Consider the following 14,558-nt stretch of genomic DNA (forward strand, 5'->3'; position numbering starts at 1 on the left):
TTCCACACACTATGGAAGACTACATGCTGTCAGGAAAACACCATCACTGTGACCTTTCTGGACTACCATGCAGCCTTACCCCATGTTCAGTCATCAGGAAGTATCTATTAAGGTGTAAAGGAAAATAAAACACTGCCCTATTTTACAGTTGGAAAAAAAAAAGAAAGTTATCAATATATCCTCTGACCTCCAAACATATGCTATAGCATGTGCCTCTGCTCTGCCCCCAACACAATAAATAAATGCATTGAAAAGTAAAACTTCTGTATGTAGTATGACCCCCAATTATGTAACTACAGCTGCTTAAAGCAAGCAGAACAAGATGTCGCTTTACACAGTGGGTGTGAACGGTGGGAGGGTTTTCACTCTCATTTGTATACTCTCTTGTATACTTCCTACTTTGTTTGGGTTTCCAATTATTCCTTAGGGTACACTTAATGTTAGTAACAACAAAACTCCTATATTTTAAATAAAGGCAACAAGAGGAAATTGGAAACAAATTTACGGAGGCGAAAGTGCCCGCAGCCTCTAGCATCAGAAAGTACGAAAGCTACGGAGATCCTATGCATAAGGATGGCCCATATCTGTCATCTAGGTTTTAATCAGTATGAATAGAAGCCACACCTCTCCAGTGACAAGGGAAAAGTAGTTCATCTTAGAAATAATGAATTATGAGAGACCTGGCAGTAAATTACCACATCTTTGTACCAGATGACCAATGAGCTAATGTCACCCAGCCCTACCCAAAGGAGTTTATTTCTTATTTGTGGAGGGTCAGGCTCCATCCTGAAACACCAGCAAGCTGATCACTATGAAAGTAGGAACTGGCTTTTTGAATAAACTACACTAGTGTGTGTGTGTGTGTGTGTGTGTGCACGTGTGTGTGTGTGTGTGTGTGTGTGTGTGTGTGTGTGTGCAGACCTTGGGAGCCGGTTTTCTTCTTCCACCATGTGTGTTCTGTGCATGGACCTCAGGTCATCAGGCACCTTATTGGCCAAGCCATCTCTTGCTTTTTGTAGTCTAGCATGTTCTGCAACTGGTTTTTGTTTTGTTTTGTTTTGTTTTGTTTTGTTTTGTTTTATTTTGGAGTAAACACTTCATCAGTTTGCTGATCCTGATGATAAAAGGGCATATGTGTAGCTGGAGGGGGGATTGACTCAGAGGAAAATTACACTGGACACCATCACCAAGCCCAAGTTATTACAATTTAGTCTAGAATCACTTTAACAATTTAAAACATTTTGGCATCTTAACCACAATTTGCTTTACTCTCTCGACCAGTGCTAGTTAGTAATTTTCTGGATCATCAGCTAAGTGCTTGGTCAAATTTATTCTTGGGTCACATTAGTTGGAATGACAGTTTTGGGGATTATCAATTACTTCATTTTTGGTGAGTTCTTAGATATTTGAATAAAAGTCAACCAACATCATTTCTCAGTTCAGCCGTTTTGAGTTACCCAAAGGCAAATACATGGCCGGGCTTTTATAAGGGGCTTGGCTTTGTTTTTCAACATTCTTATAATTTAGACAGGCAAAGCAATCTTTGATCTAGGAGGTTTAGAAATTCAAATACCCCTCAAGGCACTTTTGTGTTTTTCAACTTAAGGAAGAGTGAAAACAGTATTTTGTAATGGAAAATTTTGGTACCACTAAGTACAGAACAGCTTTTACTTAATTCTGTAGTTCAGTTCATGGAGATTTTGGCTAAGAGCAGGCTTTAGCTGTGATACAACATAGCCCCAAATTTGCTAGTGAAAAGCCAGCGTGGCATAAACAGCTGTAACTAATCCAGAATCAGGGTGGGTAGGCAGAGAAGTAGCGGCAGGAAAATGTCTATGTGATAAATATTAGAAGACAAAGCAAAATGCATCTCAAAACCCATCAGCAGCAGCTTTTCCTGGCACTGTTTCAATCATGATGCTTGGGAGACATGAAGGACCCAATATGTCCAACATACAAACATCTCTTTTAGTACCTACTTGGGGGAGGGGGAGAATTTTGTTTGACACTCTGGTATCTAGTTCTCATCCATGTTCACAGTGTATAGATTTTGACTGTGGCGACAGGGACACAAGTTACCAAAGTTCAGAGCTTGTCGTCTGCCTTTCTATCCTCATTATGGGTTCCAGACAAGCACGTAGATACAGACGAGGCATTCTTGTTTGTTTGGTGCAGAAGGCTTTGCTGAGCCAGTCCCAGTGAGTACATTTGTAGTCCCCTGCTCCCTCCTGGATAATGCCTGCTCTGAAGGTTGGAAAGCACGTTTCTTGAAGCCCACTTCCTGGGATGTACTTGTGAATGTAGAAGGTGTTGTATTGAGTTACCCCCTTCCTGTTTTCACGACCCTGTTTTTAAGGGGAGCCATTCTGGCCAGCCCATGTTAGAAAGGAAGAACACAAGAGATTGTCTGGTACCTTTTCCTGAGGACTCTGAGGGATCAGTAAACATCTACATTCACTAGCTTCCTGGGGAAGGAGGGACTCTGTTCTTGGTGCACCCTGGACCTTTAAACTTACTGTCCCCTAAGTAAGTTATCCTATGCCCCATTCATTAGTCAGGGTTTGTCATTTGAAAACTCAAGTTCTTTTCTTCTACCTGGTTTTGAAGGATGGATCTGTTTCTTATGACGTCAGGAACTGTACTGTGACCAACACCCATGAGAACAGAAATGAAATCTGGCCAGCCACATCAGGGAAACCTGATGGGATTTAACCCTTACGTCCTCTACCTCTACTTCCCTCGGGACACACTGTGGCTCCTGTGGAAGCCTTGTTTACATGACTTAGCGTGAGTTTTAACCACTCACTTTTTCGGAGGTGCCTATCCCTTCTCCGGACTGGAAGCTTCTCTTTGGCAAGTAGATCTCATCCAATCTGTGCCCCCAGGGAGTGTTTTACTCAATAGATATAGTCAAAATCATGAACCAAAGAATAAGGCTGAATGTTTACCATGGGGTTTAAAAATGACCACACATTGACATTCAACTTTCAACTGTTAGTTTCTTTTCTTTTACCCTCCTTATTGATTCCTTTGTAAAAACCACTATTTTCAAAGATAGTAAAACAAAACAACATAAATCCCAACCTTTTATTTTCTGAGTGGAAGCCTGAAGGGCATAACAGATGAAGTTTGGCAAGCATCAACCATGACAGCTTCATTTCTGTTCTCAGGGGTGTTGGTCACAGTACAGGGATGCCTTGGTGGTGGGGGCTGTAAGTGTCTGCAGCGAGCAGCCCATTGTGTGACATGCTGCTGCCAGCCGACAGCAGGGTGGCATCCTTCACAGCCTCTCAACGTCATATCCCACAGCAGTCTATTTTTTTTTAAAGCACCCAAAGCAATATTTTAAGAATATTTTTAGATAAAGATTATGGATGTTATTCTAAATTGTGAATTGCTTGCCAATGCTTGTGAATTGATCACGTTTTTCTTTCTTTTTTTTTTTTTTAACAAAAATTCTGATTTTTGGCTGAGGAGATGATCCGTGGGTAATATAGCTTGCTATGCAAGCATGAAGACTTTAGTTTAGATCCCCAGCACCTGTGTACGAGCTGGGGCTGGCTGCATGTGCCTACACCTTAGTCTGGAGATGCGGGTGGAGACAGGAAGATTGCTGGCCAGCTAGCCTAGCTGAAAAGTAGCACGCTCTAGGTTTAGTGAGTGTAGTGGGTTGTTCTGATGCTGCTTGTATTCTAATGCTACTACTGGTCCCTCAAGATGGTCCGAAAGCAGACCATCATACTCAAGTGATGCCATGTGAACCATTTCCCCAATTTAACTGGTCAATAAAAGGCTAGAATCTGTGATTGGCTGATGGAAGGGAAAAGTGGGACTGGATGCTTGAGGGGGAAGGGGGGAAAGGTGGAGGAAGAAGAAGCAGCCATGGACCAGAACTGTATGGCCAAGAGAAACAGCAAGTAACAAGGGGCCTTACAGTTGGAAACTAAGTTAGTCTAGCCCCAAATCTGCCCAATCTAGTTATATGGTTTATAATTAAAGTATCTGGATTGTGTGTATTTTATACGGGTTTACTAAGATTGAAAAACTCAGCAACACATGAGAGACCCTTTCTGAAGTGGATTAGGTAGAAAATGATGGAACAGGACAGCTGATGTCCTCTCCTGGTCTCCCCATGCATGCACAGATACATATATTCATACAAACACATGCAGACATTTCACATGTATGGGTACACACACACATACACACATACACACACACACTTCATGTTTTAAAAAAAACTTTCATGTTTAACAAATACATGTTCTCAGAAACTTGGTCATACCTCCTGTGAAGAGCCCATTGTTGGTTTTCCAGTATAAAGTTACAGCCAGACTCCTAACCAGCACGTCCTAATGGCTTAGTCAGTGGGGGTTGATCCTTGTTCTCACTGGACTCCACGCTAACATGAGAAGCCATGAGGCTCTCTCCTAACTGGACTCAGATCTCTGCAGCATCTGTTCACTTCCCATGCTGTGCTGGGTCAACAAGAGGCAGTGGGTCTCCATTCCAGCCTGTACCTGGCAGGAGATTTCTCACCTCCCAAGTCTAGATTGTGTTCACATCAGTTTCTATGGGCACTACTCATACTTGGCCACTACAAAGTGGTTATTCAGCAGACAACATCACACTATTCTGTAAGGCCCACAAGGGCTAGGATTCTACTTTGTTGAAATCCACATTGGGAAGAATAGTAAGCATTCAGAAAGACAAAGAGGACAAGGAGAAATGGCCATGATAAGCAAACACACACGTTCATGTGAAAGGTGATCATTTGCTAAATGGATACTTTCTCATCTTCTACCATACTTAAAGTACCTTATCGTCTCAGTGTGGTGGTGCACAATCATAACCATAGCTCTGAGGAAGATGCTCAGGAGGATGGGAAGTTCAAGGCCTGCCTGGGCTACACAGTCAGTCTAAGCTAGGTGAAGAGAGCTAACTGGACCCTGTCTCCAAAAAACAAACAAACAACAAGAACAACAAAAACCCCAACCAAACAAACAAACAAACAAACAACCTCCTCAGCTGACTGTAATGGCAAATGCCTTTCATCCCAGCACTTAGAGGACAGAGAATACAGATCTTTGTGAATTTGGGGCCAGCCTGGTTGATATATCAAGTTCCAGGCCAGCCAGGATTACATAATGAGCCTGTCTCAAAAGCAAACAAAACTAACTACACACACATTTAAATAAGTCTAGTATTTTAACAGTTTGGTCCAATCCCAGTAACATGCTGAGGGGCTGGGCCTTCTGCTGGAGACTTTCAGCTATCCCAGTAGTTGATTCTCATTCAATGTTGCCTACAAGTGTGAAGATGTCTCACTCTCAAGTTAAAATGAATTTAAATTTAAAACCTACTAGATATCATTTCATTTTAAATAGAAATAGTTAGAAATGCCCAGGACTGTGCTTCCTCAGTTTCACAGTGAATCAGGATTCAGGGTCACTTTGGGTCTTGTCAGGTCTGAGCCGTTTTCCAGAGTTCCACAGGCCTGACCATGTGCGAAGAGATTCTGGGTTTCCTCAAAAATAAGTGGGTGCTCCTTGTATAAACTGCACTTCAGAAGCCACTGAGAGCATCACGATGTGGTGTGGAGGCACCATAGTGGGCTCTGTGACCTGTGATGGGGAGTCACTGACGTAGCTTAGTCTTCCACATGTGCAATAGAAACACCAGAAATAGCAGGGTTGGCACAGGGAACTGGAAAGCCATGGAGAGCAGGAGGAGGGCTATGCGTCTCCAGTAAGACGTAAGATGAGGTAACTCATCCTGTAGCCACAGTCATTGCAGCCCTCCAGAGGCAGAGGTGGGAGGGCCATAGTTTCAAGGCCAGATTGGATTATATAGCAAGAGCCAGTCTGAACAGAAAACACACACAATCCAGACATGGCAAACACATGGCAAAGACAAGGCTGACTGGAAAAGTGGGACTGGCCTGAGCTCTGCAGAATAAAATTTTAAATCCTGGTTCCCCCTATAAACTGGTGGCTTGAGTCAAGCCGTTTCTTCCTCTAGCTTGACCTTCATCATGGTGGCATGGGACAGTAACACATGACTGAGTCCAGGTGTGGTAAGGTTTCAAAGGCACCATCTATGACCAGGACTTACTCAGAGGCTACCAGCCCAAAATGCATGCTTACTTGTTACTTACTACTTTGAAACTCTGATTTTCAACTATAGCTATGTGTAGCAGGATGCTGTCTGAAACAGAAGGCAATGGAGTAAGTATGGACAACTCTAGTCCTACAGCAGGCATGGGAGAAGCTCTGGGGTGTCCAAGTGAGATGTTCATCAGAGCTAGGAGCAAGACAGGCTGCTGGCAGACAAGAAGGCAAGAGTGGTTCATGTTTGCAGGTCAGGTTTACAGGCTTTCACATTCTCTTTAGTAAGTTAAGTCTATCCCAGTAGCCTCATCGTTGCTATATTCTCCTCCTCTTCCCACAAAAATATATTCTGATTTACTATACAAATTCTGGATGTCGTGATGTATCTGCATAGACAGAAAACAAATGTTGTAGACACTTCAGTTTGGAATTTGTGTCTCCTGCTTCCCCAAGTTTCCCAAATTAACTCAAAATCTACAATTATCAGCAAAGATGATGTTGATTTGCAGAGAGTGACAGATTGAACTTTGTCCCCTCCCCCTCCCGGTGCAGCACAGTGGAAGACACTCTTTATTTAGTACATGGTTGACAATTCATGAAACAGGAATTATATCTTCATTCTTTAGAGGGCTACCACAGTGTCTTACTATACTGGAGGATCTCAAATGTACTTCACCGAATAAATGGATAACCAAGTAAATACAGAACTTACCCCAGAATGTATAACCACATTGAAATGAGAATGTTCCTCAAACCTGTCAATCACCCTTGAGATTTCTTTCAGAGTCTCTTCCTATGGCCACATACAACATCCCGACATGAGTAGGCATGGTTTTGGATAGTGGATTCTAAAGAAGTTATGAGAGTAGATGTAATATATTGCTTAGCCAGGTGCAATGGCAGGTGCCTGCAGTTTTAGCTAATCAAAAGGCTGAGGCAGGAGAATCATTTGAGCCCAAGAATTCAAGACAACACAGCAGATTATTGCAAAGACACACAAAGAGAGTGGAGGAAGAGTTTGAGGTGTAAGGGGGAGTGAACAGAAGAGACAAGAGAAGAAAAAAAGGGAGAGAAATTCCTCAAGATGCTACAGTTATAGGTCAGAAGGCCTCAGAGTGCACGCAAACAATTCAGATAATTGCTTCACTCTTAAGTGCCCAGTATAGCAAGATAGATTCTATTACTGACGACACAACACACATTGATTACAGGACACTGAGAAATCAAACTGAAACTGATCTGGAAACTTCTTCTCTGCTGTTGAGCTTTTATGGTACCCAAGGTACTATGTAGGTAGGCTTCTGGGTAAGAGGTAATCAATGGTCCAGTAGTTATAATACTGACTTGCTAGGCAAGTGGTACCTACTGATGCAATGGTGACATGACCTTAATGGGGGTGACTGGTCATTTTGTGATTGGATTTGAAGCCTGCTCTACAGGAAGGAACTAATATCTGGACTGTGAACCTCATCAAAAGTTCCTGGCTCAGGTCCAGGCCCATGGGGGAGAACTTACCATTTCTCTAAATGGACATATTGTCAACCTGACTTCTATATATTTACAATAATTACAATCTGTGGGTACACAGATTAGTGCTGCTCTCAGCCTTTGTCAAAGAAGCTTCAGCTTGCAGTGGGCAGTGGTTTACAGAGAGACTCATAGCTGGCCAAAGCGCTCTGAATAAATGACTATCGAGTGTCCAGCTACAAATGTGACATTTATATCAACCTACTCTCCCCCAAAGCTCAGGAAATGTCATAAAAGAAAGGGCAGAAGGAATATAAGATAATGTGAGTTCTGCAGGAACATAAGATGCTGTGTGTTCTGGAGGAATGTAGGATGCTGTGCGCTCTGGTCATGACGTAGCTGTTACAGCAGCTGAAAGGGAAGAAGTCATTTTTCCTTGGGCGTGTGGCTGATGGTGGGCTGCTCATGATACATACGGTGGGTGACCCCTGTCTGATTTTGCTTTCTACAGCTGTGAAAAAGACCATGACCAACTGGGGGAGAAGAGGGTTTATGTAGGTTACACATCCCAATCATAATCTATCATTGAAAGATGTCAAGGCAGGAACTCAAGAGAGCAGAAGGCGAAGCAGAGACCACAGAATGGTGCTTTCTGGATTGCTCATCATGGCCCACTCAACTGGCTTACTCAACCCAGGACCAACTGCCCAGGGGTGGCTCTGCCCATAGTGGACTAGACCTTCTCACAACAATCATTAATCAAGAGACAACCTCACAGTCATGCCCACAGTACAATCTGATGTAGGTAATCCCTCAACTGCGGTTTCCCTCTTCCCAGGAGACTAGTTTTGTCAAGTTGGCAGATACCAACCAGCAGATCTTGACACACAGGTTCACACAGGCAGCATTAGTTAGAATCAGCGGGTTGATAAAGAGAGCACAAAGGTAGGCATTGAGGTCTGAGAGGAGTAGGAAGAGGGACTGGGTTATATACCCTAATGATACATTTCATATGTATAGGGAATTGTCAAAAGTACTTTAAAGAGATGCTAAAGGTAATTCGTAGTCTCTAACAGTGCTTCCAAACAGCATGTGTCAGTTGTGCGTTTCTAACCCCTCAGATAGGATGGCCCAGGCTCACTCAGAATCCTAAATGGTTCTGATACATGGCTCTAGCCAACAATCTTAGAATTTTGGATCCAGTTTGAATTTTAGAGGTTTCCGGGACTGTGAGAGCAGCAAGGATGTGTTGGAACTCCTGCACCCACAGCAGAGAGCACCAATGGGGTTCTCTGCCCGTACTCACACAGAGCGCCACCTGCCCCAGACCTCCTTCACATTGTTCCCCATTGAGGCAAAGGACACACAATGAAATCAATCATTCTGATCATTGTCAGTGCTGTGCGTTGAGCACATCCATGTCGTACAGCCATCCATCTCCAGAACTGTCATCTTCTCCAAAGAAACCCATGGTACACTAATTCCTCATGCCCTCTTCCTCCAGCCCTGGGCACACCCACCAATAGATTTTGCCGTCCGGGAATCTGACTACTCTAAATACCGTGTGTAAATGGAATCGTACAGTATTTGTCCTTTCATGACTAGCTTATTCACCTTATGTCTTCAAGGTTCATCCATACAGCACACTTAAGAACTCATTCTTCACCCATTCCTTTACTGATGGGTACTCAGGTCATCTCTCCTTTGGGCTACATTGTACACAATTCTGTAAACATAGATACACAAATGCCATCTTCACATGCTGCTGCCCTCATTTCCAGAATCACTGGGTCATATGGAAATTCTATGTAAATTTTAGAGAGTCGTTGGCCTAGTTCCCTCAGAGATGCAATACACAATAATGGCAGCTTCTTTGCATCCTTTATGTACTCCTTCACAGTAGCCATCCTTGGGAGTATGCCAGAATCAACAAGGTAATTGCGGGATTTCCACAGTTTTCACAGAGAGCTGACAAATGCAGGGTTTGCCAGGCAGCAGTGGTCATGAGCAGATGACTTCTGAAGGGCAGCAGGGAGGAATACCAGAAGGTAGGGCACCAGGGCCAGGACAGTCTGCATGCAAATGAGCAGGACAACTGTGAGGTAGGAGAGCAGCTCTGTATAGAACAAGCACCAGGGGACAGGTGGGCAGAACATCAGTCAACAGCCATGTGGGGGAAGCAGGAGGGGCTGCCCTACATCCTGGCTCATGTGGCAATGGGATTTTTCTTCTCCTTCTGTCCTCTGCCCTTTCCTTCTCTATTGCTCAGGAATCTATTGCTATGTCTTGAATGAATCAGTTTTTTATTACTTCCCCACCTACAGAGCTTCAGGCATGGCTCAGTGTGCTACTCATATTGGGCAGCTTGCATATGTCATGCTGTGGTTTTTGTACAGTGAACAACCTGCACAGAAAGGCAGCCATGCATGATGGAACCCAAGAGTAAGATATCATATTTACACATGACCAACAAAACCCAATAATAAAATACTATAAGCGTGCATCTACACATGGGTTTTTATATAAAAGTTTTGTTGTGATGATAATTTTTAAAAAATTATTATTAAAACTCATGTGTGTAGAACATGTATACAAAGTTTTCGGGTATTTTTATAGTAGAAAATGCTGACATATTCACAAATATACTACTGGTTGCATAAGCTGCAGCAAAGGTTTATAACTGTAAAGAGGAAAATAGGATGTATCAACCTTAGATGACAGGGCTGGAGAGATGGCTTAGGAACTAAAAACACTGTTGCTCTTGGAGAAGACCTGGGTTCAGTCCCTGGCACCTACACGGTGGTTCACAACTACCTGAAACCCAACTTCCTAGGAATCTGACACTCTTCTGAGGGCACCAAGAAAGTCTGTGTGTGTTACACACATATACATATACACAAAATGCTCATACACATAAAAATAATCTAAAAACACAAAGCATTAGATGGACAATATATTCTTGCTTACAGAGGTATTATTTCTCAAAGCAGTACATAGAAAACTAAGTGCCATGGTTGCTCTCAGGAGGGAGCTAGGATATTCAAGAAATGGTTTGGGAGGAGAGTTTCTCTCTCTATCTTTTTATATTTCCAACCATAGAAATATATGCTACCATCTACCGAGTGTGTCCTGATCTGTGTTGACCAGAAGGCTACCAGCTTCTTCTCAGAATCCATCTCAGTGGGGGATGACATTACAGTACTATACATTGGTTGTATGTTAGTGGACAATGGAGTGGAAAACCTGGGAGGCTGTGAGATGAAGGCCAACTTTCCATTGCTCTGTGTAAACTGACTGGCAAATCATGTCTTTTTGCTTTGAATTTTGGTATGTATGTATTCCTGTGTGTATGTGCACACATGTGGAGGCCTGAGGTCAACTCTAAATGTCATAATCAATGGCTCTCAATTTATTTTTTGGAAACAGGGTCTTTCAGTGATGGTGGAAGTTGTCAATTTAATTAGGCTTGTTGGCCAGAGAGCCTCATGGATCCATCCTCCTGTCTCTGCCTCTCCAGTGTCTGCATTATAGGAGCTAGTCGTCAGGCCTTTGAGGTAGGTGCTTGGGACTGAGTCAGGTCTTCTCAGCTTTAGGAATACAATCTTCTTTGCTTAAGAGACCTTTAGTGGTTTAAAGTTCCTTCAAGAACACCAAGTGATAAGATTATTATATTCCAAAATTTTATTTCATTTTATTAATGATTTATTTATGTGTTCTATGTATATGGGTGTTTTGTCTTCATGTATCTTCACACAGCAGAAGAAGGCATCAGATCTCATGGGACTATAATATTGATGGCTCAGATGGTGGTGAGCCACCACGTGGGTGCTGGAAATTGAACTCTGGACCTGTCAGAGCAGCCAATGCTGCTCCAGCTACTCTTTTTTTTTTTAAACCTCTGGGCCATCTCTCCAGCCAATATACTATGTTTTAAAATGAATAATTTTTTTTAAAAAGGTCATTGCTAATATGTAATTTGATTTCCAAAAAAGAAAGATTTATCTTTGTCTTGGTTTTGAGACAAGGTCTTTTATGTAGCCCTGGCTGACCTGGAACTAGCTATCTAAACCAGGATGGCTTCAAACTTATAGCAATCCTCCTGCCTCTGCCTCACAAGTGCTAGGGGTCACAGGCACAAGCCTCCATTATCAGCTAAAAGATGCTTCGAATAGTATACCGCCATATGTTTGGCCTTTTTATTTTTACTTTTTGTTTTGTTTTGTTTTTCGAGACAGAGTTTCTCTGTGTAGCCCTGGCTGTCCTGGAACTCACTCTGTAGACCAGGCTGGCCTCGAACTCAGAAATCCGCCTGCCTCTGCCTCCCAAGTGCTGGGATTAAAGGTGTGCACCACCACTGCCTGGCTATTTTTACATTTTTAATTTGGTAGATCATGAGGTATTTAGTGAGGATCCATGAGCATAATCATGAAGTAATTTACCACCCACCAGATCAGAAATCCACGTCCATGTGAAATGTGACAGTGCTTGCATTTGTGTTCTGTGCATCTGTGGAAAGAGACATAATCTGTGCTTCCAGTAAAATTCTGAGAAAAGACAAATTCAAATACTTTTGTTTGTTTTTATTTAACTCAAAATAGCTAGTAACATAAAAACATTTTAAAAAGTATTTCTAGTACTTCACTATTCAGGTTTTTTTTTTTTTTTTTTTTTGATAACACTTGGTTACTTTATTTCCAACATGTGATTACATAATTCATCATAAAAATGTTATTTTTTTTAAAAGTTTGCAGCAGGCTGTCAATCTGTAAGTTTAGACTCTAATAAAAATTCATGACATGGTATTTTAATTGTAAATATTTTCTCCCACATTTAAATTTATGAAAATTCATAACCGTAAGTAGGCTGTTCATCAGCACATACACACAGGTAGGACATATGCTCTGCTCCATCACTAAGTGAAAGATGACCGTCTGTGTGACATCCAGTGGAGAGACAGCATCGAACATCTAACTCACTTTAATCCATACATGAAGTCAGTGAAGAGGAACCTGAACAAGCAACCAGAGCCTGTGACAGCGGAGTGGGTATACACCATTGAGGAAACCCTGTCACAAACAGACTGTCTGGTTCTATTGTGGCCACTGTGACCCCACGTCCCACTCCTGCGGGACAAGAATTTTGCAGTCTGATTTTAGTGTTTAGAGTACGTACTTTCTATATGGACCGGCCCCTGGAACTTCGACAGGGGTGTCAGGTGGTCTTCAGAGGAACACTCATACTTTCCAATACTAGAGGGAGAGAATGAGGGAGGACAGACTTCTGGTACAGCCTTCTAGAGTGCTCTCAAGGGGTGTCCTAATACCCCATCTCATCTCAAGCACTGACACGGTCAGCTAATCTGTAGGTGAGAGGCATCCCCACTGTAATGGAAACAAAAATGTGTTCTACTGTCAGTACAACTGAATCTTCAGTCCGGCACAATGGGTTCCAGGATACTCTTCAGGTGCCCGCACTCCAGAATACAGTATCCCCCGCTGAGATAACTCTCACTGAGCAGAGCTGAGCCTGTCCAACATCTGAACAAAAGGCCCCCGAAGTTGCTCAGTGTCATCGTGACTCAGGATATGATTTCCAATTAGCAGATAGTGAGACTGAAGCAGAGGCTGGCTCTGTTTTGTGACGCTCGGTGCTCCCGGTAATCCACTCTGGCCTTTTTTTCCTGACTTCCCTTGTAATCTCCCTTTCACTTCTCAAATAATTGGTCTTAAACTGACCCAGCCCTGGTTCAGTTTCTAATTTTAAAAGCACCATTCTAATAGAAATGTCCCTGTTCCAAAAGAAGCTAGGACTGTGAATTTTCCCACTAGCTAGAGCTATTGTGTCGCACGCATAGTTTCGGTTAACTTGGTAGAGAGATCGATTTTCTTGCCATTGGCATTGACACTTGCTTCAGCTTCTTCCAGCTGGGTAGGGTTTCTACCTGGGCTGCAGGTGAGAGAAAAATATCCCATGAAGAACTCCTTCGATGACCACATTTGGAAAGTCTGAAAAACAAAAGGAAAGTTGCTTTTCTTTCCGTACATCAATAACATATAATTGTGTTTTACGGACAAAGGGTGAGAGCCACCACACCTCTCTGGAGTCCACATGGGCAAGCCCTTTGCTCTTGGTCGGGAAGGAAGGTCAGAGGTCAGGGCTACTACCTGGGCATATTTACCCATGAGGAAGGGGTGCTACCTTTTGTGCTTGTCAGCAGAGGCCACTTTGGCTACCGCCAGGCACAGCAGGAGCGCACAGCCAGTTTGTAGTGTATCGATTCAGGGGCTGCTCTTGTAATGGTTAATGCTGCTAGGCCCGGGCTCTTCATCTGGATGTTCCCTCACAAGGAAGATGGATCACGCTGGCAATTCAATTTCTAAGAAAATCTCAATACACTTGAAGGAATTCCAAGATTTCTACTGGGAATACTTGGCTGTGGTTTTTCCACTGAGGCTTAGGGAGGCACTTAGTCCGAGTTGTGTGTGCACTTGTGGGCAGGCTTCTCAAGAACAGGAAGACAGGGCCTGTCTTTTTAACTCGAAAGGGCAAAGTTTTAACAAAAGTCATTCTGTCAAACTTGAAAAACCAGCCTCATTTTTGTAGAAGGCATCAAAGAGATGCAGTGGTACTCCCAGCATGTTGAGCCAGTTTCTAGTGTCAGAGCAGGTGAAGTATTGTGGACTGTGCAGGGGGCTCAATCTCCCTATGGCTCAGCTATTATGTCTAAGCTTCGATCTGCATACAATTACATCAGGAGTTAGGTGAAAGCCGAGAACCCTGAATGGAGTTATTATGCAAATGGCCCAATACATTAGAGTTATTATGCAAATGGCCGAATACCTTAATACTTTTATTCATATATCCATTTACTATAGAGTGGCTACCCCCATGTAAAGCCATGCACAAGGGAACTGAGCTTCATTGGAGAAGCTGGGAAGGCTTCAGGGCAATACAAGGAGACAGTACAGTCTATGGCAAGGA

At 42.9% G+C, this 14,558-nt stretch overlaps 1 protein-coding gene across 2 annotated transcripts in view; it reads right to left on the reverse strand.

Annotated features, from left to right (window-relative positions):
• Positions 1–12,142: 12,142 nt before the first annotated feature.
• The window catches only part of Snx24 (sorting nexin 24), a 141,883-nt gene continuing 139,467 nt past the window's right edge, over positions 12,143–14,558 (reverse strand). For both annotated transcript variants that reach the window (XM_034518104.2, XM_076912650.1), the window contains exon 7: positions 12,143–13,582. In XM_034518104.2, coding sequence (XP_034373995.1) covers positions 13,515–13,582 — 68 coding nt within the window. In that variant the 3' untranslated portion in view covers positions 12,143–13,514. The remainder of the gene's footprint in view (positions 13,583–14,558) is intronic.

This window comes from Arvicanthis niloticus, chromosome 14 (assembly GCF_011762505.2).
Source record: "Arvicanthis niloticus isolate mArvNil1 chromosome 14, mArvNil1.pat.X, whole genome shotgun sequence".
Classification (NCBI taxonomy): domain Eukaryota; kingdom Metazoa; phylum Chordata; class Mammalia; order Rodentia; family Muridae; genus Arvicanthis; species Arvicanthis niloticus.